General features: G+C 51.7%; 1 protein-coding gene across 1 annotated transcript in view; it reads left to right on the top strand.

The window, feature by feature from the left end:
• Positions 1-18,535, top strand: part of LOC132320847 (hydrocephalus-inducing protein homolog) — a 57,142-nt gene extending 38,607 nt beyond the window's left edge. Inside the window, exons 18-27 of the mRNA XM_059834471.1 lie at positions 4,618-4,856; positions 8,268-8,523; positions 10,501-10,644; positions 12,060-12,203; positions 13,059-13,372; positions 13,657-13,849; positions 15,797-15,925; positions 16,461-16,670; positions 17,544-17,681; positions 18,470-18,535. Coding sequence (XP_059690454.1) covers positions 4,618-4,856; positions 8,268-8,523; positions 10,501-10,644; positions 12,060-12,203; positions 13,059-13,372; positions 13,657-13,849; positions 15,797-15,925; positions 16,461-16,670; positions 17,544-17,681; positions 18,470-18,535 — 1,833 coding nt within the window. The remainder of the gene's footprint in view (positions 1-4,617; positions 4,857-8,267; positions 8,524-10,500; positions 10,645-12,059; positions 12,204-13,058; positions 13,373-13,656; positions 13,850-15,796; positions 15,926-16,460; positions 16,671-17,543; positions 17,682-18,469) is intronic.
• The last annotated feature ends 7,959 nt before the right edge of the window (positions 18,536-26,494 follow it).

Below are 26,494 nucleotides of genomic sequence, written 5' to 3'. Positions count from 1 at the left end.
GAGGAGAGCTTGGCTGCTTCCCTGGCAGGGGGAGCAGGGCTGATGCAGCCGGGAAGGGCTCGGGTGCTGAGGCTGGGTGGGATGTGCTCCCCACTGGAGGGGGGATTGAGGCAGGAAAACAGGGTTTGGAAGGGTTTTGTGCTTCTCTGTGCTAGGTGGGTTGAAGTTCTGGGGCTGGTTAACCCAGGCTGAATTTCCCTCTTGCTGCTTTTGCAGCTTGTTCGCTCCAGTTTCTGTGCCCAGGAGCATAAACGTAACCTCAAAGTGGGGGATTCCCAGGGCAGCTTTCTTTGGCTCCACAAAGAAAATCTGCTTTCCGTGTCTGCAGAGAGCAAGCCACCTCGGATGGGTGGTGCTGGTGTATAAATGATGGGTTTTGCATGCTTGTACCCACGACTGACCTGCAGAGCTCTGTTTAGGTACTGCCATTGGGGTGTGATGCCTTCCCTCCCTCCCCTGGGCAGCTTGCAGTGCACCCAGGGGGCTTGCAGGGGTCTATCTGCCTCTCCATTGCCTCAGTGCCCTAACTTATGGGACTGGGCAAGAAATCCCATCCTGCTTCCCTGCGATCTCTGCAAATATTGTGCTAATCAATAACTCGAACAGTAATATGAGGTGGTTCAGGGATGGTTTCTTTCCCTGCAGTAAAGATGGCCTCTGCTGTTCCATAGCCCCTCTGCTGACTCCCCAGCATGGAGTTACCCCATGGTGAGCATCTCAGCTTCTCAGGATAGCTGCTGCTATCCTGGAGGTGTTCAAGGAGGCAGGTGCTGGGAACCTGCTGGATCAGCCGTTTCAGCAAGAGGTCTTCAGACTCTTCAAGACGGTGACGCTGAGCCTGCTTGATGGGAGCAGCCCTGCGGCAGGCGAGATGTGCTCGAGCTACTCCCTTGCCCTCAGCAGCTGCCTGCTTTGGTGCTGTTTTGTTGCCTCGGTTGAAGTTTTGCCCTTTGCTGCTGCCTTAGGCTACCTGGCAGTTTATTGGTGGGAAGAAGAGGGGGCTGAATAATTTTGGAGATAAAATTTGAGATGCAGTCGGGTGTCAGGGTGACCTGCACATGTAGATCTGAGAGCAGAACTGGCTCCGGCCGTCCCTTAGCCTAGCTGGTGGGTGACCTGGGCATCCTTCATTCACTTGCGCCCCTGAACCCAAGTCTTGTGTTCTCAAAGATGCCAAAGCTGCTGCTTTGATTTCCTGCTTGGAGATTGCCGCAGGACAGTGAGCTGGGATTTCCCTGTTTCCCGTTTGATGGCTAATCTCAAAACCCTGGCTCTTTGCAGTTAGGTTTCTGGATCATGGTCCTCACTTGAAAGAAAGAGCTCTTGATTGATATTTTCAGAGCAGCATTGGATCAGCAACATTACAGCACGCTGACTGACAGCTCAACAAACGGAATGAGATTAGATTAAGGGGCAGCAACAGGGCAAATAAAAGGCTGGTGTCTTGTTCAAAACAGAAAAGGAAAATGCTGTAATGCAGATGGCCATGGTGGTATCCTTAACCACCACATGCAAATTGCTGTTCCTGTCAAGTCGAGCTTTCTTCTTGCTTTATGGGAGAAAAGAGCATTATCTGAGCAAGCAGAGATGTTTTTTGTGGAAAACTTCACTTCGGGATAGCAACTTCAGGAATTACGTGGAGTACTCCTCATCGTGCACAGGCTTCCCCGTGCCCCTCTTGTGTCTGTCGGATGAGTTGCGGGGAGCAGCACTGAGCATCTCTGCCACCAGAAGGAAGGAAATAAAAAAAACCCTCCAAAGCTGTGCATTGAGATGAGGCTTTTTGGGTTTGTAGTGGAGTGTAGGGACTTCATACCCTCGTCCTCTGTTGGCTTATCCCTGCTTGCCAGGGTAGCTGCAGGGCTGTGACCCCTGGGGCCAGCGTGTCATCCCGTGCTCACCCACTGAATCCTGTGTCTTTCTGACGTACCTTTCCTTGTCAGATTGCTTTCCCAGCTGCCAGGCAGCCCTGTTAGAGCATCCTGTGGATCCCGCAAGGGGAGGATTTGCCTTTTTCATGGTAAAAAAGACTGGAGGAATAGGTCAACATGAAGGAGCTGCTGCAGCTTAGCTGGCGGCTGATGCAACCTGCTGAAAAAAGCAGCTGTTTCTCCTCCTTGCTGCCGCTGTCATCTTCTTTTCCTGTTTCCCTAAGTGTCTGATTTTTGCTGTATTGACAAGTGCAAAAGAGTTGTATTGATTAATGGAAGTGTTTGCTTTCCCTGCAGAAAGGCAGAGAGAAAAAAAGCAGCTTTCTTTGATCATTTCCTACTTGTTTGTTGTCACTCTGTCTCCTCAGGCATCTTTTATTTGTCTACCAAGAATGACATGTCTCAGCATCACAGAAGGCAGCTGCGTATCACACCTGTGTGATCAGGAAGGAAAAGAGAAGGCATAGGGTGCAATTTTTGTTCATCAACGGCAGCTTTCTTCTGCCTGCATAACCACCGTGCTGGGTCTGCTATGTGCTACCGCAGGGAGGCAAACGGTGTTTTCCTGGTGCCTTGTAATGAGGGAGGAGAGAGAGAACCTTTCTTGGGACTTCCCCTTCTAGTGACGGTGCTCTGTTTCCTAATTTTGGGCTCCTGTCTCCTTTGACGGGATCCTTGACCTCCCTAATCCAGAGCCCTGTGCTCCTGATGGAGCTCACTGCTGCCTGGTCTCCAGCAGCGGTCATCCAGCCAGATGTGTTATCGTCTTCAGGAGAGTGCCTGGGGAGCAGATCCCCTTCCACCTTCCCAGGGGTGAGTTGCCGTCAGATTCAACTGGAGCAGACGCTGCAGAAGAAACCAAGTTTTGTTTATTTAAAAAAAAAAAAAAAAAGAAGCTGCACCTGTTTATCTTCTCACTGGGATTCCCTGGAGAAAATCAAGTGATTTTCAGGCAGCATATAAAGAGTTTTGGTCAAAGTTGGTGTAAGCAAGGAGAGAACATGCAGTTCCCATTCCCATATTTGCTTCTCTCCTCATTTAGTGCAGGTTTTGTTTCATTTCCTGATTTCATTGCATATTATCTCAAGCTTTTTGATGACATTCCCTTTATTAAAGAAATGGTCATACGGAGAGACAGCAAACCAAGGAGATAAACTTAAAACCAGTACCTATAAAGGGATGCTTCTTTAGTGATTCTGTTTCTTGTTCTGGCTGATGGGCGATTTGGTTGTTATCTGAGCGAATTGTGCAGGCTGCGGGGAGGGAAGGCTTTGAAGAGCCGGGAACTGAGTTTCTTAGTTTTGCCAGTGCCTGGAATAATTTTGATGCCTTTGGCATGCTCCATCCTGGGATGCAGGCATGCAGACTTGACCTGCAGTCAGCCTAAGGAGTTTTCATAGCTGGGGCACCTACCCACGCTGCCGGGACCCTGAATGCTCAGCAAGTTATTGCTTCCCTGGCCTCCCGCTAGTCTTACCTTCGTTAGCAGAGGTCGTTTTGGGGGGGTTATTTAAAATGCTTTCCGTGACTTTGAAGTGCTGCTTGGTTTGCTGGTGCTCTTCTCCCTTGGGCTGTCTGGTGTCCTGTTAGAGCTCAGTGCCACCAGCCTGACAGATGGAAACTCAAGCTGACTTCACCTGGATCAGGCACTGGGATCATGTCAGGCCTCCAAGCTCATCCTTGCTTTTCATTAAAAAAAAGAAGAAAAAAACCTTTTCTCTTACAATACTGCGGTGTTTTGGGTGAGTAGTGCCTGTTGTCCCAAACACAGCACTGAACTGTGGGGTGCGGGTGCCACTAACACTGTGATGGATGCTTTGAAGCCGTACATCTACATCCCAGTGCATTTCATGCTGGCCGGGGAACACTGCATGCGTTTCTCTTTGTCCGCTGCAAGCTTGCTCCCTGCGACTCTGCTTTTAAATGGACCGGGGGTCCAGCCCCCTTATTGCCCCATCTGTAGCGCAAGGTGCATGAGAAACCAGAGGAAGAGAATGCTTGGGAAGCCCTAGCCATGCCCACAGGGCATGTCTTGCCCTTTCTTTCTGCTTATTTCTTTACTGCCCTGCTGTGAACACTTGTAGCTGAATGTTTCAAAGCCAAGGACAGTGGGACACCTCGCTGCAGCGGATGATCAGTGGGGACCGAGTGCTTCAGTCCTTCAGGGGCTGTTGAGAAGCACTGCCTAACTCTTGGGAAAGAAGACTTTGGTGTTGGGATTTTGATCAACCAGTTTTGCAGAGTTATTCTTCAGGCTCTCAGCAGTATCCCCCAGGCACGTGGCTGCCACGGTGGGATTTGAGCAGTCCTGGCTTCCTCTGGCCTTGAGCCTTCATGCAAACCCGGCCACCGTTGTTGGGAAGGCAGGAGAGATAAAGTAGCTTCCCTTGGTGCGCACTCCAAAAGAGAGACCAAAAGAGGAGGGGGAATAACCTTCTCCTGAGGATGAGCATCTCTTGGGTTGGGCAAAATGGGGTTAATGAAGTGAGTCTGTTAAAGGAGGGTAAACTACAGGTTGTATAAGCTCCTGCATAGTTGCTGTTTGCAGACACCGTAGCTTAGATTTAGGGAAATGAAGCCTTTCTGTTTTTTACCCTCATATCTTTAGTCCTTCCTTTTCCTGCACCCCACAAGAGACCAGTGTCCATGGTTTCCATGCTAAGGTAGTGTTTGGCTTGTCTTACAGGCTGGCAAACGCTCGCGCTGGAGGATTGAACCCAGTAAAGGAGTGATCCCCCCTGAGACCGAGGTGTCTGTGACCATCATCGCAAACTTGGATGACGCAGAGGAATTCAAGGATGAGGTGAACCTGGTCATAGAGAACAGCCGTTCCTATGTCATTCCCGTCCGGGCTGTCGGCATCGGCACCACCATTGTCACCGACAAACCCTTTGGTCCGGAGCTCAACTTGGGACGCCACTTCAGGTAGGCTATCTCTTGGCTCCCGCTTCTGCCGTGGGCTCAGCAAGGAGGAGTTTTGCTGTAGTCCTTCAGGCTAGTTCTCCTTCCGTGCTCAAGGTCCTGGCTCCGTTTCACTGAAGCCACAGGAATTCCTTTAGAAGCATTTTATGGCCATTTGAAAGATGTTAGATACCCTCAAAAGCCATCAAAATGGACACCAGTTGCTAAATTGTCACTGAATTGCCCTTACTTATAATACCTTTATTTCCTCACTTCATCAAATAAAGATATGGAGGAAGAACAGTAGGTCCCCAAAGCCTCCGGCTGGAAAACACTACATTACGAGTATAAACATACTTCCCTTTGCAATAACATGGCTTGCTTTTTCACTCACTATGGAGTATCATAGCTTCCGCTCCAAGCATAAACAAGTGAGCCAGCCAGCAAATATTAGCTTTTGCTTTTCTAAGTGCTCCTTCAGTGTGGTATCGCTTCTCTCATATTCATCTGTGAACTCCCACAACGCAGTGTCAGGGCAAACACAGCATGATGGGGAGGAGGGCTGAGAATCAACATCTGCCCAAGCCCTGTTCTTTGGCTGCTTACTACAATACCTATGCAGAACAGGCAGTACAAGTTCAGATTGGCAACAGATGAAAATTATTCAAGGAGTGTGTGAATGTGGCATTGTGGGACGTGGCTTGATGGGCATGGTGCTGTGTGGTGTGGGTGGGTTGTTTTTGGTGGTTTTGGGGTTTTTTTGGGTGTGGGTGTTTTTTGGTTGGGTTTTTTTTTTTTTATTTTGGTAATGGTTGGACTTGATGATCTTACAGGTCTTTTCCAACCTTAGTGATTCTGTGATTCTGTGATCATCTTGCAACAGCGGAAAACCATGGAGGTAGCTTGTTAGCAACTCCTCGAGTAAAGTAATGGTGCTGCTTTATTTCCCCTCTGCCCGGGAGTCCTGGAGGAGCAGCAGAATTTGTCTTTGCCCTGTATCATGCCTCAGTTCACTCGTTTCCCCGGCTCCCCTGCCAGGCTGCTCTTTGTTAGACATAGTTGCTCTTTCCTGGTTTCTCCTGCCTGCTTTCCTCCCTGTCTCCTCCATCAACACCACAGCAGCAGCCCGGGGCATGGGCAAGTGAGGGTGGCTGCAGGCCGAGCTCTGAAAGGGAGAGGAGGAGAGGTCTGCTGAGGTTGGGCGGGATAAATTGAGAGTATTCATTGAAAGAGCTTGGCTTGGAAGAGGGGATTTGTTGATGCTACCGTGTGGGTCTGAAACCAGGCACGTCCTTCTAAACAGGGGAGGAAAATAAGCCTTTGCAAAGTGCTGCTTGCCTTGTGTTGGAGACCTTTTGGGGCAAGAGGCATCATCTTCTTGAGGTGCCTGTTCCTTTCTCTGGCTGCAAAGAGGGTCCACAGTGCTCCGGTACCTACATTTTTGGTTAGAAAGAGCAGGTTAATCCTACCTTAAGCATTTAGGATAGATTTTTAGGGACTTAAATATGCATCCCCAAGCCATCCACATCAGCAGGGACGTTGCAGGGAGGTTGGTGCTTGCCCAGCGTGTCCTGTGCTCTGTGCAGCCACGGATTGGCTACACAACACAGGGGACAATGTTGGGGTGGTTCATGTCATCGTGCTCTGCCCCCCTTCACCCGCAGGCTCTGGTTGGAGTTGTTGCCGTTGGTGTCGGCTGCAGAACTGCCACTGAGTGAGCTGAGGTAACATCTCCGATGAGTTGGGCTTTCCCAGAGCCACAAATTCTGCATCTCCCCAGAGCTGCTCCAAGCTTTCATCCGTTGCTCTCCACAACACACACCATTTCATACTAAACTTGTAGACCTCGGTTTTTTTCTTTAACAGTCTGTTTCACAGACTTGTTTGTTCTATAGTATATGCTTGCGTGTTTGTATTTAGCTGCTTATGGCAGACATGCATTTTGTGAGCCACATGTTCTGTACCTTTCAAAAAGACACTAACTGTTCCAGGAACTCTTCATTTCCTGGTCATGCTCAGATTTATAGAGGGTAAAATAATTACTCCAGGCTAGCCTGCGGTTAGTGTTTCTTTACCTGAAGGAATCAATTCCCATTGAATATACATTTGGCTTTCTGTCTAGCTCTAGTTCTTCATCTGTGGTTGTCGCTCCATTCCCTCAGCAGCTAGAGCTGGTCTTGCTGCCGTGTTCGTATTGGGAAAACTTCTGTTGATCCTATGTTCTCAGAGTGCATTTATCTCCCTAAAACACGAAACCAGCTGCACTGTTGAGGCAAAGGGCGATATGTTGGGGGCGAATGGGGTTGGCTGCTCCGTAAGGGATGGGGGGATGAGGGGGATCCCACCAGTGAGGCAAGTGGTGCCCAGGTCACCACATGAGTCTGTATACCCTGCAGCCTCCCCAGTAGCATCTTTGGAGGAAGCCACCTGAGGCAGCAGCTCCCAAGGTGAGGGTGAACTGGCAGTGAAGCTGTTCCTCCCTCCACTTGCAGCCAGGCCAGGCCAGCTCAGTGTCTGCTGCAGTGAGACCTGCAGGAAGCATGTTGGAAAAATACTCAGATTATCAAGCCTCAAAGGCTGTTGATGCTCTGTCTGCAGCAACTAAGATGATGTTTGTATTGGGTCTGGCTGAGATGGAGTTAGTTTTCCCCACAGCAGTCCTGATAGTGCTGTGCTTTGTATTGGTAGCTGGAAGGGTGCTGATAGGGCACCAGTGTTTTGGGTACTGCTGAGCAGTGCTCGCACAGCACCAGGGCTGTCTCTGCAACATTCCCCCCTCACCGCTGGGCTGGGGGTGGGCGAGATTGTGGGAGGGGACATAGCCAGGACAGCTGACCCAAACTGCCCAAAGGGGTATTCCATACCATATGACGTCTGCTCAGCAATAAAAGCTAAGAGAAGAAGGAGGAAGGGGGGGCATTCGTTATCACGACGTTTCTGTTCCGGAGCAACCGCTAAGCGTACTGAAGCCCTGCTTCTTGGGAAGTGGCTGGACGTCGCCTGCTGATGGGGAGCAGAGAATAGATCTTTTCTTTTCCTTTGCTTCTGTGCACGCCCTTTGCTTTTGCCATATTAAACTGCCTTTCTCGTGACCCACGAGGTTTTTTCCATCTTATTTTCTTCCCCCTGTCCTGCTGAGGAGGGGAGTGATCGAGCGGCTTGGTGGGCACCTGGCATCCAGCCGGGGTCAACCCACCACAATGTTCTTCCTGAAGCATTTCCTTACTGTGCACAACCAGACCAGCTGCTGGATGGTGATAAACTTTGGGGCAACCAAAGTCTGGCTCTTGCTGTAGCTTTGAGCTAGGTCAGCCTTTTTGGAGGTGGCTTTATTGCTGAGTGTGCAGTCGGATAATGCCTTCAGGGTGCTGAAGCTGGGTGATCGCTGGGAAATAGCAGCTCCCGTGACATTTTCCATCCCTGTTTCTCTTCTAGCCTGGATCCCTGCTGTTACCACTTCAAGATGACCAATAAAGGACGACGCACCCAATACCTGTATTGGACAACAGAAGGTTTCAGCCCGTTTCACCAGCATCGTCGTCTCCCAGCCATCAGTAACACGAAGGGCAAAGATTCCTCCCAGAGCCCCAAACCTGCCTGCCCCGTGTTTAAACTTCGACCACTGAGGATGGAGCTGATGCCGGGCAAGACTATGGAGATGATGCTGGAAGGCTTCTCCAGCACTCCCCAGGTGAGGTTCCCCATGAGGGCTGAGCCTTTCCCATCAGATCACGTCCCCTGGGACTTCTTTTGCATCCCCTTGACATTTGCCTGTGAAAATGAGCAAGAGCTTTCCAGAAACTGTTTTAACGCCACAAGTTACCATGGCAGCACCAGTTGCTTTTCTTGCTGGCCACCATCAGTTGCTAAGGCTTTTTTTTCGTGTTTCTATAGCTACCATAAACCCAACTTGCTGACATCGAAATGGGGGCTGAAGCAAGTGTTGCTACTTCAGGGGCCAAGGGCCGGTTACAAGGTGTTGTGTGCCGAGGCAGAAAGGAAGGGCAGGGAAAATAAGTTACAGTTAGACTAGGAGCACAGGCAGAAAGTAGATTCAAAAATGCAAGGTGATCTATCTGGGGGAAGCAGCAAGTAAAACAAACCACCTGTGAAGGGAGGGAGTGTCTGGGAGCAGCATCATTTTTCCTCTGTAGACAAACGTAAGCAAAGGGCTCGTCTAGCCGTGAGTCCTGGAGGAGAAAACCAAACACGGTGTGTCAGCTCTAATGATCATTCCCCATGTGGGAGCCTGTTCCCAGGGATCATTATAACAGACAGCTTGACTTTTGTCAATATTTCCATAACAGCTCACCCCAGTCTCTCAGCCATCCCCGGTGTCCCAAGGGCAGCCAGGTCTTGCAGCAGCCTTGGACGGCAGCTGAGGTGGGGGGGGATTTCAGCAGGGTCACTGGGTGTTCCTCCTGGACCCTTCTTTCCAGGGGAAATCCAACTCTGCAGAGAAACTGCCAGCTAACCCTGGTGTGCATTCCCTGGCTCCAGGACCAGTGGGCACAGAAGTTTAAGCAAATGTGGACTAAATCTGCATTAAGCTCCTGCTGACAGCAGTGCTTTGAAAGGTGTTTTAAAGGGTTGCCTCAGTGGCAGCTTGAGGAAGACTTGATTACTCACTCAACTGACTGTGCTGGGATTGTCCCTGTGCAGTTCTGAGCCCAAAGGTTTTGCTGAAGAGGGACAAAGGTACCAGAAAGAAAAGACAGTGATCAGGGCACTGGTGAGGGTGTCTTGCCTGGAAAGGCCAAAGGGGATCTGTGAGCTCAGCTGTGGCTGCCTGGCTCGTGCAGTCAAAGCCAGACCCTGGGAGTGGGCTTTCCACCTTACTTGGGTCTTGGGAACTTAATTCTCTTCAGGTTGGTCAGAAGCCCAACTGCCTGCACTGCACATGCAACACAGATGATTTTGGAGGCTGTAGGCTCCAACGAGGAGTTGGGTTGTGGTGTTGTACCAGAGGGAAGAATGAGAAACGACGGGAGGAGTTTGGGAAAGTGAAACCATGAGAAATCAGGAAAAAGTCTTGAACTTTTGAAGCATCCAGCTTCAGCAGAGGGTTTTTGTTTGATGTGCAAGACATCTCTTTCCTGGGGAGATTTCTTTTCAAAGGAGCTCTAGGAGGGCACAGTACATCCTAGGAATGAGTGATCCCCTCTTTACCTGAAAGCAGGCTGGCTAGTTGGGTTTTTCCCATGGATCCTTTCCACTAAGCTTCCAAGGGAGGGTTTGCTGGCATTGGCCCTTCTACCACTTGTTTCCCTTAATATAGTGATATATATTTTTAATCAGTTCCTACAGCTTTCTGTAAGCATTATGCTTAGCAATGGGGCACATCTAAACAAGCATCATTTGGGGCAGGGATTATTACGATTGTAGACAGCACGTGACTCAAGTGCCTTTTGTGGATGTGGGGGTGTAGCGGTATGGACATTTGAGTGCAGAATAAATAGGGTGCAGCATAGAAAGAGAGGGGGCTGTTGAGGAGACGAGTGACTGTAACTTTATGGCAATAATAGCTGTTGATGGCCAAGACCCCATGGCACAGTTTTTATCCGGGCTATCAAAATCCTGTATGTCCAGTCGGGTGGCTAGCAAATGTGGAGTGTTTTCTGGACGCCCTGCTAGCACCCGCTGGGTGACGTGTGACTCTTGCATGCAGGTAGTGAAGGAGCGGCTGCTGTGTCACGCCATGGTGGGGAGCAAGGCAGGGAAGGCACAGATCATGCAAGTGGACGTCACCTGTGAGTTCGTTGCTCCCATTCTGCAAATATCCTCCAGAGAAATCGCTTTCCAGGTGGAGAAGGTAAGTCTTTGGATTGCATGCTGGCATTGAATAGCTTGGCTGATGACTGAGAGCCCGTGGGATGTGTGTGCTTGTGTTCAAAGGGGGAAGTTAAATATCTTCTCCGAGTCCTCAGGGCTTTGGCTATTGATTTGAGCAGGACCAAGCTTTTGCCATTAACACCGAGATCATTATTTTGCTCCTCTGGGCTTGGGGACAGTCTCACCAGCCGTATTAGGCCTTTCTTGATGTGGAGACAGAATTGAGCTGCTGAGCCAAGGGCACAGGGTGAGACGTGTGGGACCCACAAGAACAGCATGGGCTCTGCTCAGCCCCCTCGTGTGCTGGGGCTGCAGGTGGGAGAGCAGAGAGCTGCAGCTGAGTGATGCTAACCCCCCCCACACACCCCTCCTGAGGTGCTTTGTAAAGTAAGTAAGTGAGGAGGTTTTTAGGGATGGGACTGGTTTTTAACTTCACCGAAGTAAAACTGAGATTACAGCGGCTCTGCCGAGGGGGATCGTGGCCACTTCTAGAGAGACACCAGTTTCTGTACTCAGTATAAAGGGAGGTTTTTGAGGATCCTCCTTCAAGGCACGGTGAAGTCTGAACACTGATCCTGTAGGGGAGCTGAGAAAAACTGAGAGAGCTGTCAGCTCCTCAGGCTGATGAGGGAAAACTGTCATCTCTTGTCTCTCTTTGTCTTCTCTGCTCTTGGTATGCTCTTTGCATTTCCCCAAGCCTCACTTTCTTCAAAGGACCCGCAGATGTCCTTCAGCTGCAGTGATGGTAATACCAACACAAAGCAGGAGCCCTCTAGTCTCTGGATCCTGACTCCTGCATCATCTTTCCCTCTCCCGCGAGGTGTCTGAAAAAGAGAAGATACTTCATTATTTAGTTTCTGTGTTTTCAGGCCTCTCCTCCGGTTCCCAGGCTTCCGGAGAAGCACAAAATCCTGTGAGCAGGCAGCTCAGATTTAATTAGAAGCTTTTCAGCTCTGCCTGATGTCTGCCTGTGGTCTGCTTGATGCCACACGCTCTGATTTATCGAGTACTACGAAGCTGCAGCTGTTTGATGTCAATAAACCCAGAAGTAGTTTCCCAAACCCTGTCTAGTTTGTATAAACCACGCAGAGACAAAAGCTGTGGGTTCACTTTCTCTTTTGATCTTGTTCAAGCAGCTGCCTCCTCTCGGAGTCCTATCCCCCCATCTGTACGTGAGACTGTTTCCCTGTCCCCTGGGGGATGCTGTAGTTTCTAAAGATGAAAAGCATCTGATGTACTTCAAGGAAACCTTTCTAGAAGGGTAGAAGTGAATAAAAATAGTAAATAGAGATGTATGCTCTTTTGGGGTTGAAAACCTTGAAATGCATCAGAAAAGGGAAGGAGGTCCGTGGCCGCTTCAGGTTGTTTTTTTTTCCTTGTTTCCTGTTTCTGTAGCAACCCAGTGATGTCCTTACTCTTCAGCACAAGCCTCTTTCATTAAAAAACAACTCCTCCTTGCCACTCAGCGTTGTCCTGGCCTTGGAGCAACCCTTCTTGATCTGCGATGCAGACCGGCAGCCCCTGCCTGCAGATGTTCAGGTGAGCAGCCGTGGACCTTCGTGCTGGTGGGGTTTGAAGAGGGAGGAGTGTGGTGGTGCGTTTCTGTTGGGAGGTCCTCTGGTAGAGAGGTTTATTCTTTAGAATCAGCAGTAGACTGGCCTGAACTAAATTAGATTTGAAACGAGTTGCTGAAGGAAATGAAATATCATCTGAATTGGGGAAATATGTCCTGACTCTAAGCCATGAGGAGAGGGGAGCGTGCAAATAGGTCTGGGCACGCCATGTAGTAAAGGTGTCTCCTGGAATCCATCCTAGCTCTCCAGCAGCCATCCTTGGATAACCTCAAGAGCAGCTTGCTCCCTTCAAGGGCAGCCCTGCTTTCAGGAAGGCTGAGGATGCTCCTCCAGCCGCTCCCTGGCACCTGCCCCGTTGTTGGTGGAAGGTGTTGGGTATGGACTCTGCTAAACGTGTTGTGGTAGGCATGGCCACCGTTTCTGTGCCGTGCCAGTGACTAGCACCTGCAAGGGTGAGGCTGCAATGCTGTTGCGCTTGTGCTATGAGGATAAAGGAGTTCCTCTAGAGTCGGGGCAAAAGGCCCTGGCTTGCCGTAGTGCTGGTTTGGTTATGTATTTAGCATATAGCTTCTGTGGGTCCAGAATTCAGGAGGACAATCTTTCTTTCCGTCTTGTACTGATGCAGAGCCTAGAGGCATGAGCCTGAGATAGTCTCAGAGCAGAGTGTTGCGGTGGTTGCGGGCAGGTGCACACTGTAAAGAAAAGGAAGGATGAACTGAGAAGGCCACGTTGGGGTCACATGTTGAATATTTACATTTTCGTGCCATCAGAACTTGGGACTTCATCACACTGGTGGTTAATACTCTTCATCTCCTTGCAGCCCATGAAGCTGGAGACAGGAGAGGAACTTCATCTCTCCATCAGATTTAACCCTGCTTATGAAGAGGGTTTGAATATCTGGGTAGCAGAGAAGGCTCTGAAGATACGCTTTCTCGAGCACCCTCAGGAGGAGCAGGTCACCGTTCGGGGAGAGGTCTACTTCCCAAATCTCCATATCCAGACCAGGGCCTTGGACTTCGGCTGTATCTTGAATGACACTGAAGCTGTCCGCTATGTCAAGATGACTAACTGCAGCCCACTTCCTGTCCGGTACCACTGGTCATTCCTGATGGACAGCCACGTGAACCAGATGAGGTATGTGTGCCTCTACCCTCTCCTTGAAGCTCTTCTTCCCGGTGTCCTGTTTGTACTTTGCAAAGACCAAGCTGTTTGCCTGGCATCTGACAAATTGCTTTCAACTTTCCCTTGTGGAAAGAACACCTACCAGGCGTGGTCAGGCTAGATGCGCAGGGAATAGGTGATCTCCAGCAGTTTGATGCTGGGAAAGAGGCCACATTCTCTAGCCAAGCTGGGACTGCTCGTGCAGGCTCCCCTCCCTCCCACTGCAGGTCTGTGACCAAAGTTATGTTCTTTTGCAGGTTCAGCCCTCCAGCACCTAAATTTTTCATCAAAGCCCAACCACCAAAGAAGGAGGGAGGCCGGTCGGAGCGCTCAGCATCTGCAGAGAGCAGCTCCAGGGACGGGGGTGCGGCAGAGCCAGCCGAAGCCCTGGTAGCAGCGGGGGATCCTGCCCAAGAGCCAGCAGTTGCAGATGACTCCCTGGAAGCAAAGGTAGATTTTCTTCTACGCCTACGACTTGCGTTGACTCCCCCAGCTTGCCACTGAAAAGCCGTGCTCGTGCCAGCCTCCCTTTTTGCTGCCCTGCTGCCACATGCCCTGAGCGCGGGCTGGGCAGCAGGGCCAGCGGCTGGACACGGGGCTTCTGGGGAGGGAGAAATAGGACAGTTTTGCTTGGAGAAGGCCACTCAGATTCTCCTGACTTATGTTGGGTATGGGATTTTTTTGTTTTTGTTTGCTTTGGGGGTTTTTTGTTTACAACGTCAAAGGAGGCTTTTATCTGCATCATGGTGTAAAGGCTTCCAGTTTCCTTCCTGTCTCAAGCTGTGCCAAGTACTGATCTGCATGTAGCACCTTCTCAAGCCCAGCTGGAGCCACCCGCTTTCACGCTTCTGGCTTTCCCCAAGAGCTGGTGTTGCAGTGGCAGCCACAGAGATTACTTTTTATAAAAGAAGGCTTTGCAGACAAAGTCGCCTTTGATGTGCTGATCTTCCTGGTGAACCTCACTCCTTTGGAGCTTGACCTTGGTACTAGTGGGAGCTGGCACGTTGTTGTGCATCGTGTGGGACAGAGGCTGCTCCAAGGGCAATAAAAAAGGATGTAAGAGAGACCGAGAGGCTCTGAAAGTGCCAGTGTTGACATTAAGTTCAAGGAGGGGACCTGCACGTGCTTACATCCAAATATCAGCAGTTTTTATGTTGTAACTCTGCACATTTTTTCTGAATCAGGAGAAATGATACCCTGTAGACGTAAAGAATAGCGTGGCTGAATGTTTTTGGATAGAAGCATGAAATCATCTTTATTTCCTGCTTTGTTGACATGTATGCATGGGAAGTAAACCAGGGAAATACAAGTGGACGTGGCTAAGTAGGATCCAAAATCGCTTCAAAGGATTCTTCTGGATTCAAAGGATGCTTCTAGATTGCAGTTTCGTCTTTTGCTTGTGTCACTCTGTCAAGGCAATCGCCGTATAACCTCCCTGGGGAGGTGGGAGCCCACAGGCCTAGGAAAGATGTGGGTTAGCATCTTTGGGAATATACGCTTGGCAAAGCTTTGCTAAGTTTGAAAACGTGGAGACAACAGAAAGAGCATCGAGATGAGAGAAAACTCTTCCCTCCCCAGTGCTTTATCTACTGGGGAGATGTAGCCTCTGCTTAGGTCTAAGGATGTCCTGTAAATATTCTTGCAGATTCTGCTGAAGTGACGGCCACAGCACAAAGCACTTCTTGACATGAGTGAGCAAGGGGGTGTTCTTAAACTTCAAGAGCAGTCGCAAAGCCCTCTTTTATAAATAGGGGTCAGAAGTCCAGGGATGAGGTTCCTCTTGAGACATGGTGCCTTTGAGGTTAAATACCAGCTCTGGGCTGCTGCAAGACAGAAAAGCATCTCAGCTGCCTTCTTCAGGAAGGCACTGTTGGAGAAGAATGACCGAGCAGAGATCCTTAGCTCTCCAGCACTGATGAGTGCATGAGATGAAACCTAAGCACCATCTGAAACGGGATAGTTGTGCTGAGCACTTTCCAAGTCCTTATTTTCCTTTTTTTAATACATCTCGCTTGCAGCTGTGTTCGTCTTTTTGTCACAGAAAACCTAACCTGTCAAGGCATGGGGTTCTCGGTGTGTTCCTCGGGCAGGAGTGAGCAAAGCCGGGCTGGCACGAGGGCGCAAAGTATCCTTGAGGTCTCTGCCAGCACTCAGTGCTGGGCGCACGCAGCTTCCTCGTGCAAGCTTGCGTGTAGGAAGTGCAGATGGAGCCCGTGTCTCATCTGTGGGTGGGCTTGGACCCACGCTCAACTGATGGCATGGGCATACCCCTGCTTGATTTGTGCCCAGGTCCCATCTCAGCTGTTCCTGGCTTGGTGAGGTGGTGGAGCCTGCAGCAGAGTGGTCTCACCCACACCAGGCAGCTGCTTTCTGCAGCTCATGGTGGTTGTTTTCCAGTTGCCCACTGCTGTGGAGCTGGCAGGTGCTGCAGAGATGGAGGGTGCTGCGGAGACTCGGAGCCGGGTGAAGATCGAGGAGTTGATGCCGTTCACGGAGGCAGAGCCCCTCACCCTGGGAGTGGAGGAGGTAAGTGGGAATCTGACTTGCTTATGTAGCCCCCGCTCCCACTGGTGGCCCTCGGCGCTGCTCACAGAGTAGCATCACACCCCTCCCAGCACATCGGACAGCACTGCTGAAGCAACCGGTCATTGGAAAGGCCGTGCGGGACATGTCGTAGGGTTGGCCAAGGACGTTACCTGTGTGGCACCTGTGGAGGGGATTATTCATCCTGCTGTTTCTAATCAAGTGGTCGATAGGAAATTTTTGCAGTAGATTTTGCTGTAGCACCTTGAGAGAGCAGCGTGCAAATCAGAGAGAGAGAGGAGACCTCCCAAGTTGCTTTGATGTACTGTATTAATGAATGTATTAGTGAGTATGGGAGATTTTTCCCATGGTTTCTCCACTGGAAAGTGTCATGGATGCAGGATGAGATTAGGATGATTTTGCCTGTGTTTGAGGAACAGGCCCCTCCAGTCATGTCTGTCCTTTGCTTCAAGCCATGGCTGCTCTTCTGCATCAATTTGGATGCTCAACATCTTGATCTCTCCTCCCCTCCCTCCAGGTTTTTGACATCCTGCCGCTGTACGGTGTGCTGCAGCCGGGCGAGAGCCAGCGAGTCACATTCACCTTCTTTGGCCACGCAAACATCGTCGCCAGCGTCACGGCGCTGTGCAAGGTGGAGGGAGGCCCGACCTATGAGATCGCGCTGAGTGGGGAGGCTTCGCTCATCGACTACCTCCTAGACACCACGGAGATCGACTGCGGGCTGAAGGTACCGCGCAATTCTCTTGGCAAAGGTCTTTGAAACCATCACCGGCGGGTTGCTGCTGACCTTGGTCTAGGGGTCTCTCCCCTTCCCAGCTACTTTGTCAGCTGTACAACCTTTGAGTGATACATCCTGCATCCACCTTTTAATGGCCATCTCCACCCCCCCCCAAAGCTGGGAATTGCTCCTCTTCAGGGTTCCTAACGCTGCCTCCTGGGGCAGGCAGGATCCCAGCAGTGATCTCCAGAGGGACATGCCTTGAGACATCCATCCACTGATCCGCTCCTAAAGCCTGAGGTGCAAGGCGATGCTCTTTTTCAGTGTTCTTGATTAATCAACAGAATAAACCAGGGAGGAAGTTAACTTGGGCTTCCTGTCACTGAAGCTGGAGAGAATGTCCCAGAATAATCCCCACTTTACTTCTTTTTGGTTAAAAAGCCCACAGATATTTCCAGCTGTTGGCCCTGCATGTGTTGCACCGTCTGTCTCCCTTTTTACTGGTATTTTGTTTGCAAGTACTTGTATGCAGGTGCCTTATCCTCTGAAATGCCTCGATGCCTCCTTCTTTTTCAGGTAGCTGTTTCATGACATGTTAAAGTGCAGAGGGCTTGTATCCCCTCGTTTCTTTGTTACTACTCTTTATATGGTTGTTACTGCATCTCCGCGTGCTGCCGTAAATATCTGTTCCTGTGTCGGGCTAAGAGGTACCCTGTGGCTGTGGGTTCCCCGGGTTAACCCGGGAGAGTCAAGTGCCCATATGTCCTCTGCGGTCCCTGCTGCTGTGTTGTGTTCATTTCCTTTCAAGCCAATGAAAGAGGAAGGAGATTCCTAGCATCAGGCCTGTGTCTGTAACTTCCTGCTCCTCTGTCCTCTCTTCAGCTGTTTAACAAAGTCACCAAAGCAGAGGTCACCCTGCAGAACAGCGGCAAGGTGGGCTTCACCTATGCGGTGCTCAGCCCCAGTGCGGCCACTGCCAACAGCCCTCTGCCCGGCGTGCCCCTGGTCGTGCCCAGCACGGTGAGTACAGAGGTAGCACAAGTGATTAACCCTGGCCCTTTGTCAGGCTGCCTAGGAGAGGTTTGTAGATGCCCTTTTCCTGTTCTGCTCAGACCTGCGCAGTTGTTGCCGTAAGCAGCGTTGTCGGCCCTGGCAGCTTGACAGGGCTCGCTTTTGCTGCAGCTGTGTTGTGCGCTGGATAAGGGCTCGGGGGACCAAGTGGCAGGATCTGTCCCGCTCAGTAGCTTGTCCCTGCAGCGTGGAGGGGAGCGGGGAGCTGAGGGTCCAGCCCCGCGTGCAGAGGGCGAGCCGAGGAAAGCTGCTGCTGTGTCCTGTCACCCCGAGCCGTGTTGCCATCTGCTTGAGTTTGCTCTCGACCTGGCTGGTGTGAGCCCAGCCCAGGGATCGGACAGTCCTTCTGGAAGCCCAGAGAGGAGGTGACCTTCCTGGCACCACCTTTTCCTGAGATCTCATCCTAGTCTAAGCTCCTGCGTTTCCAGAGATGTGTGTTTGCAGGTCATTGTGAGTCCAGATAGGCTCGTGCACCCCCGGTGTAACCGCAGAGGCAGGAGATGTTTGGCTGGGGTCGTTAATAAGGGGTGAGGTCTGGGAACTACTGATGTGCTGTGAAAGGAGCTGCTGGGTCTGCTGAGAGCGCAGGCACTTCACTCATCTTCCACAGCGACTGGTAAAAGAGGTTTTATTTATTCGGTCTGGCTCTTGCTAGTGGAGGGTAAACACCGTTAGCAGAAGAGCTGTGCTCATGCTGAGCGCAGGGCAGTCTGTGCTGTGGGAATGCATCCCTACAGGTCCCTCTGAAGGACATAGTGCATCCTGGTGTAGGAGACTTGAGCTTTTGGATAGAAGAGAGCTAGAAGGCGATGTTGTCTGCTGCTTTCTTATCTTTGAGAACCTGCCTTCCCTTCTCAGCTTGTCTATCGTCTGAGCCATCCCTCCACCAAACCCTCTTTGGTTTACATTCCCTCCCTCTTCTCCTGTGCCCTGCAGGGTTACATTGGACCTGGCAAGGAGCAAGTGCTGAAGGTCTACTACCTGCCAGGAGTGCCGGGAGTCTTCTTCAGGACTTTCCAGGTCCAAGTGGGTCACCTGGAGCCAAAAGAAATCTCCCTCAAAGGAGAGGGGATCTTTCCCAGGACCTACTTGGACCTGCCCAAGAACACCAAAGGTAAGCACTGCCTTTCTGCTCCCCAGGAAGGTCCCCGGCTTTTTCCCCCATGTCATATGCCCATAGGGCAGCTCCCACCCATCTCCACCAAGCCTGGAGGTTTCAGGGCTGTCAGACCAACACTCAACCCTCTGGTTGCTTCCTGAGTGTCTAGCAGACGAGCCCATGTGGGCTTTGCCCCGGGAACCATCCTGCAGATCTTGCCAGCGTATCTGTTGGTGGCCTGCAAAGATGATGCCTAGACAGAAAAGCTTGGGAAAGCTGTAATGTGGGCTGGCAGGGATTTTGGCAGGGTTGGCTTTGCATCGCATTGCAGGGGATGAGATGCTCCTCTGTGGGGAGGAAGATGGGTGGGAGTGAACATCAGGATTCAGAGAGGAGTAGCAGCATCCATTTTGCCTAGATTGCTCGAGGAGTTTGTTTCTGGGAGAGGCCAGCATCGGGGGAGTGGGACTTTCCAGCTTAAGTGGGCATGGTGCTGCACCCACACTTCTCTTTGTGGATGTTTTCTTCCTTCAGGAAACAAACAGTATGAGAGGATCCTCAGAGGCAAAAGCAAAGATGGAACAAGACAGCCAGAGGGACGAAGCAGTGGTTCTGGAGGAGGCTGCGGCCATGGAGCCACCCATGGACGACTCGGGCACCGTGGTGAGAACGGCTGCTGCCCCGTTTGTCACATGCCACCCTCCCGCCGTGTCACTTGGGCCCTTTGCGCCCTGCAGCAGGCTTCCCGGTGCCCTGCTGGCACTTGGGACCTCCCTGCCCGCATCTGGCCATGATCATGCATCAGCTCAGCGTTGTCCCGGGGGCTGCCCACCTCTGGTAGTTGTCCCTCCTGTAGATGCACCAGCTTCTGGACTACCCCAGGGAGAGATCCTGAAGACCATGCTCATGTGATTGAATTTATGGTACTCTGTGAATGGAGATGCAGGTCACTGCTGGGGTGTTTGTGGCTCACACGCCAAGCCCTGCCAGGTTTACAGAGCTTCATAGCAGCAGCCTGACTGCGCCCTGGGACTGTGCTGTCAGTGTTCGTCTCCAAGAGGCACCACCTTTGTCGTGGTTCCCTTTTGGAGAGAGCTTTTGTCCAAGCTGCTTTGGCAGTGGCTGGGGGTAGGCAAATACTTGGAGCGCTGAAAGGTTCCCAGCTTGTCTGTCTGGTCTGGCCAGATCAGCTTTTATAACAGTGACCGGACAGGCAAAGATGCTGGAGTTCATTTCCCTCCAGATAAGGTCCTGGCTAAGAGAGCAGGAGGTGTCACAGAGACTGAGCAGAGAGACAGGAGGACCCCATCACCCCTCTCAACAAAGCAGGGTGGGATCCTCTTTCATAGACAAGCCTCTCCCTTGGGAAGGACCTTTGCTAACCAGCCACCGTCTTTGCTTTCCTCAGTTCGACACCCAGCTGCAGATGTAAATGGAGCAGGTGCTGATAGAGGAACATGCCCTGGAGCAGCAGCAGAAAGCTCTCGCCTCCGGTCCCTCTGAGGACACTGCCTTTGACTGGCGTGCTCGTCGGAGGCTTCTCAGGTTAGTGGGGACTCCCATACCCTATGTCCAGGCACCCCAAGGGTAACACCCGGCAGCACACCCCTGCTCCTGAGAGCTCGTTGTGCCTGCAGAGCTGGGAATAGCTGGGGACTCAGCTCCCCACCGATGATGGGTTCTGTTCTTGGAGCTGAGGGGGTCCAGTGCCGACCGTCAAGCCCATCCAGACAGCACAGACAGCATCCCTGCTGACCAGCTCTGAAAGAGGCAACTCAAAGCTGGCGTCTTTGTTCCAACTAACAGATCCCACTAAGCAAAAAGAGCAGGGAACGGCACAGGTTGACAAACCCTTGACAAGCCCTACATCAGGTGGCTTGGGTGCTGGTGGGACTGCAGGGCTTACCTAGGTAACTTGTCCTTCCTTTTCTCCTTCATGAGGAGGGATGGGCACCGTAGGCTCCAGTTCAGGAGGAAGAGGCTCTGCAAAACAGATTGTTTAGGCGTTTTCGTGAGTGGGGTTGCTCTGGCAAAGGACCTTCCCATGAATCTCGTAGGTGTTGATTACTGCATTTACCGGTGCTCCTCTGGGGACAGATCTGGTTGCAGAGCAGTATAAACTGATTTTTTTTAAGGTCCCATTGGTAGCTGATAAAACCTAGGGCCTAGACTCCCCGAGACTTACCAAAGACTTATTACCAGGTGGTGAGGCTTGGGTTTTACTGGCTAGAGTTGAGTTTTTACAGCAGTGAATACAGAAATATCCGTTTTATTTGCATCTTCCATCCACTTGGAAACGTAGCCAGACTGTGGTTTAAGGGCTCTCCTTATTCTCCCTTTCAGAGCTGACCTGCCCGAGTATGTCCTGGACTTTGGCTACATCATTCTCGGGAACATCCACACACACATCGTGAAGATCACCAACACCGGGCAGTTCCCTGTGTCCTTTCACACCGATGGGTGTGTGCTGTGTGACACAGGTAACCAGTGCTGGGGAGACTTCACGTGGGCTTGAAGGAGCTGTCTCTGACAGATTAACTTAAGCCACTGGACATGGGGAGTTTTTCTGAGTGCTTGTTTGTATAGCTTTGTCCTCCTTAGTACCCCCTGCTTGGTGCCCTGGAGCCTGAGTTCTCCTGGCCAGCAGTGCCCAGAGACCTGGCCTGCCTGTGGCTGCCCTAACACGTGATTGCAGGGGCTGGATGTGCTGATCACCGTGGTCACCTCTCGGCATCTTCTGCTCTTGGCTACCGTGAGCATCATCTGAGTTTTTGTGCACGCAGTGGGTTTGCGTTGCAAACAGATGGCCGCGTGGTAGTTTGGAAGTGCTTTGGTTTGGAGTTCATAATGTCACAGCACTTCTGTTCAGCCTTTATTGAGAAACCAGCCTGTGAGGTCCTGTGGTGTATCAAAATAGGCTTCCAAAACAGGCCTTGAGGTAAGGCTGCAGTGCCATCAAACGGTGACTGGCTGTGTCTGAGGGATGGTCAGGTGTCTCCTCTAAGTTGTTTTCCAGGGAGCACCACAGCCCATGGGAATCGTAGTTGGAAGTTCTCCTTTGGAGAGGTCTGCGCATCCTTCCCTGGGATGCCTGATAAGGAATTACCGGTGCTTCTCAGCTAGTATGTTTCCTTTTGACTGTGCGGACCTTGGATTCTGGCTGTGAAAAGCCTTTCTCCTTGAGCGGTGACAAGGGAGAAAGAGTGGCAGGCTTCTCTGGAGAGGCAAAGAGCTGCCGCCTTCTTCACAGAGCTGCCAGCCAGGACACCCGTATGGCCTTAACGTGCTTGCGACACATTTCCTGTCGCTTGAGTGTCTCAGCTGCTTTATTTTCATCTGTTCAAGGTTTCAGCGTGGACCTGGACCGTGTGAAGCACCTGCCCTGCTGCAAGACCAAGACATTCGAAGTGCACTTCGACCCACCAAGTGCCAACCTGCCACTGGGAGCAGTGGATGTGGTCCTGCCCATCAAGGTACCTCATGGTCCCTCACCTCCCTGTGCCCGCACCACCTTTTGGGGCAGGCAGCAGGTTGGGGACAGCAGTAGATGTCACTTGGGCTCTCAGCTGCATGCTCTGTCCTTCACTAGGCAGCAAGAGTTTCATGTCTGCCTCCCTGCCAACGTGACTGTGCCATCCTTCTGCCTCTCCAGGGACAGAACTGGAGTTCTCCGCTGTACAGTGTGGGCAGTGCCAGGAAGAAACCGTCCAGCTCCACAACCAGCTCCAGGTCCCCTGTAAATGGCTCATCACCATGAATGAGCCTGTTAAGAAGGTAAAGCACAGACAATGTGTTGCGCCTAACTTCTTGGTTGGGTTTTCTTTACCTCTCTTGCCTTTTCTGCCCCTGTGGCTGCCTGAGCACTTGGGCTACAGCTCGTGTGAGGAAGCTTTAGAGAGTACAGAGCAAATCTGGTTCGCCTGGACCTGTTCACTAGCTGATGCTTCACTTCTCTGCCATCTTCCCCTATTCCTCCTCCAAGGACAGTGCCTCCCCATCTGCCTGCCCTGCCTATGTGTCTTCCCTCCAGTTCTAGACCACTGGTGGCCATGGCCAGTTTGGATGTGGATGCTCTCAGCACCGTGACAGTATCTGAGAGCACTGCAGGACCCGACGGTCTGTCCTCGCAGACCAAGGAGACCTCCCACAATTGTTTTTTGTGCTCAGGTGGACAAACCTTTGCCAGCGAGGGTGCATCAGAAGCTGCTGCAGGAGTTGAAGGCCAAGCTCTGTGTTTTCAAGGTGCTGCCCTCGGCTGGAGCCCTGGCTCCAGGACAGTGCTGCAACGTGCGAGTCAGGCTTTCACCCCCAGAAGAGGTGAGATCGGCAGGTGTCACCCCCAGGAGGTGTGGCAGGGCAGTGTGGTAACTAGAACCCAGCACAGGGAGGAGATGAAGTCTGCCTGCACATGGAGCTTTCAGCAAGCCCTGTACCCACGGTGCCTCAGTTTCCCCTGCAGCACACTCTTCTGAGAGGGCCTTTGAAATGCCAATGGGGGGAGCTGGCACAGAGAGCATCAGGGCACTGCGGTGTGGCTCCCTCTCGGCGCATGTGGGGAAATCTGCCTGTTTCCCCTCGTCTTCCCCCTTGCATGGGCGTGTTTGCAGGCTGTAACCATCTTGTCTCTGGCTTTAACCAGACCCAAGCACTGAGCAGAGAGGAAGACCCTTATCGTTAACCACTGAGAGCTCATCTGCCTCCTTCATGTAGCTGACGTTTCCCTGATGCAGCAGTGCCAGGACTGTGTCTGGGCAACACAACCCTGAAGAAGGAGGTGAAGCAGCCCCTGAGTCCTGTGGGAGCTGAGTCCACCCATGAGGCCCTTTCCTAGGAGCATTGCGCTCCCTCATGACTAGGTGGAAACATGTCGTAGTCCATTTTAGATCCATCTGATCCCCAAATATGCAGTTCCACTTCACAGTAGGATTCATCCCAATTACTCAGAGCCAGCATGCAGGTGCCGTAGCCCCTGCTGTAAGTTACTATCTGTTTTCCATTCACCTTAGAGGTACTGGTAACATCCCTGACCTTGGGGCAAGGGTTGAATTTGAGGCCCTGTCACCTGGGACTTCATGCAGCAGCTCTCTGCACTTCTCTCTTTCCAGAAGTCCTACAGAAGTGAGCTGAAGATTAACGTTTGCCAGAGCAGCCAGCCCCTCCAGCTGCAGGTCTTGGGGCAGGGGCTGGAGCCACCGCTGGAGTTGAGCCTGGCAGCGCTCGAGCTGGGAGCGGTGCTGCCGTACAGCCGTGGGGCGGAGGGGACGGTAGTGGTGAAGAACCCATGTGAGTTCACCATCGAGTTTTACTCGCTGGAGTTCGACCAGCAGTACTTGCTGAGGAGCAGGTGAGAGGGCAGGTCTGGTCCCCATGTGCATGCTCCTGTAGCTCCACAGTGCTCCAGCGTTCCCAGGCTTGTGCTGGAGAGACGGAGGCAGTCCCCAGGGCAAAGCCTGGTGGCATTTCAGGGTTAGCCAGCTCGGCTGTCAGGCTGTGGAGGGGCTTGGATAGTCCGTGTTGTTGGGAGGAAGGAATGAGGGAGAAGATGGGTTGGCTGGGGAGTCTGTTCATGGGATGGAGGTCAAGAAACACATCCCATACATGGTTTCTTTTCCCTATACACACAGATCCTGCGGATGCTCAAGGACTACGTTTACCACAACACCGGCTGCCTCCGCACACCCCAGGTGAGAAGCTACCCCCAGAGGTGCTGGAGTACTATCAGGACCAGAAAAGACTGCAGGATGAGCAGGCAAAGCGCAAGACTGGGGAACCAGCAGGCCAGGACAACAGTGAGGGTTTGGCATTGGCTGTCCTGAGTGTGGACACAGCAGGGGAGTCCAGCCCACCTCCCCTGAGCTCTCCGTGACCTCATTCTCCATGGAAAGCCCATGCTTTTAGCAGCCACCGGTTCCCCAGCTTGGTGGAGGAATTCCCAGGTGAAAGTCTGTGGTTTGGAATGCGCATCCTCTACCAGCCCTGAGTGCAGTCTAAGCAAGCTCATATCTGCCTACTATGGACTGGGGAAAAAATCAGGTTATCCCCTTGTGTCCCTCATCCACAAAGAGTAGGACTGGATGAGTTCTTCAGCCAGTAGACCCAGGTCTAATATCACTAGCTGTTTTGCATTTGCTCCTTCCCAGCAACAAAAGCACAAGCTCAAATTTCTCCTGAGGGCAGAGACAGCCTGGGCAGGGAAACTCTGCCTTGGGAGTTTCCCTTCCTGGGAAGTTTTCTGTCTTTTGCATGTGGCCGTGCAAAGTGGCGAATGGCGAAGAGCAGATTGCCTGGCCATGTTCACCCTCTTCTTCCCTCCCCATGTCCTTCCTCCTCAGCAGACTTTGAAGATGTCCAGTCTCTGTCAGATCAAGGAGGAAAGCACTCTGCTGGGATTGTTCACACCATCTCATCCCATAGCTCAGTCGTTCCCTCCTCCATTTTTGATGAAAGCCAGTCCAGCAAGGTGGACTCTAAAGTTGAATGTGGAGGGGAGGAGGAGGAAGGCGCTGAGAAAAGACACGGGACAGGTAATAACACGAAGCCCTTCACCTATTTTATGTCTGTTGTGGCAACAGGGCCTCAGTGGAGGACTTCAGTGTCACCTCCATCACTTCACTGCAGCCTGGTGCCATCTTCGCTCCTGTGGGCCCTGAATGCACTCTTGCATATGAAGTCTGTAGGATCCTGAGAAGAGTTTGGGACAGGGACAAGGGAGAGGCCAGGGAGGTTTTACCCAGCTGGCTGGGCTAGCATCCCTTTTTCTCCCAGCAGTTCCCAGTCTCTTGCTCACCATTCCTCGCTGGCTTCGCTATCCTATAACAGCCACGAGCTCCATAGCCCCCCAGCAATGCTGTGCCATGGGCATCTCGATGCACTTGTATCTTGTCTGCTGGTTGCAGAGCAGTCCAGTTGCTCCTCCTTATCTCCCTTCTGTTGGATACACTTGTAACACCAAGCTGCCCCCCAAGGACCTCACCTCTCAGACTTGTGACATAGAGAAAACATTAAAGTACGGTTTCATACGCCTGGCTAGGGCTGTTCCAAGTTGCATTCAGTTGCAAGGCTAGCACGACCGTCGGTTGGATCTGTGCTTGGAAGCAAGGAGATGGAAAGCGAGCTCCTTAGCTGTTAAACCTTCAGATATTCTCCGAGTAAGGGAGAGGGCAGCAAAGTAGCTAGAGAAAACTTCCCAGAAGGGAAACTTGCTGAGAATGGTTATGTGCCACCTGAGAACTCCAAATCTGTATCTTGTCACTTGGTGTAGTCTGCAGCAGCTCTCAAATACTCACCATTTCTTACCTCTCTCTGCGGGTTTTCTGCAGGTGCAGGCGGCAGCGTGGATTTTGGGATGCTTAAGGTCCTGGATGATGCAAAGCAAGTGCTGGCTCTGAAGAACAAAGGGAAGTAGGAGATTGCGTGCAGGCGGGTCCAGCTGCCTGGTCCACGAATGCATGGTGCCACCACCTGCCCAGGCCTGCAGTCTCCTTCTGTCCATGGTTAGAACCTGTTCCCATGCTGGCTACCTCATGGTTCAAGTAAATAGAAAACTGGGGCTCTCTAATCTCAAATATTTTAATAGAGAATCCAGCCACGCACCAGCAGTTGTTCACAGCTCAGCAGGAACCAGAAGGAGAGACCCTGAAATGTAAGCCCCTCACTGCAGAGA

Source organism: Gavia stellata, unplaced genomic scaffold, assembly GCF_030936135.1.
Source record: "Gavia stellata isolate bGavSte3 unplaced genomic scaffold, bGavSte3.hap2 HAP2_SCAFFOLD_34, whole genome shotgun sequence".
NCBI lineage: Eukaryota > Metazoa > Chordata > Aves > Gaviiformes > Gaviidae > Gavia > Gavia stellata.
The sequence above is the reverse complement of the archived record's forward strand: the minus strand, read 5'-3'. Positions and strand labels throughout refer to the sequence as shown.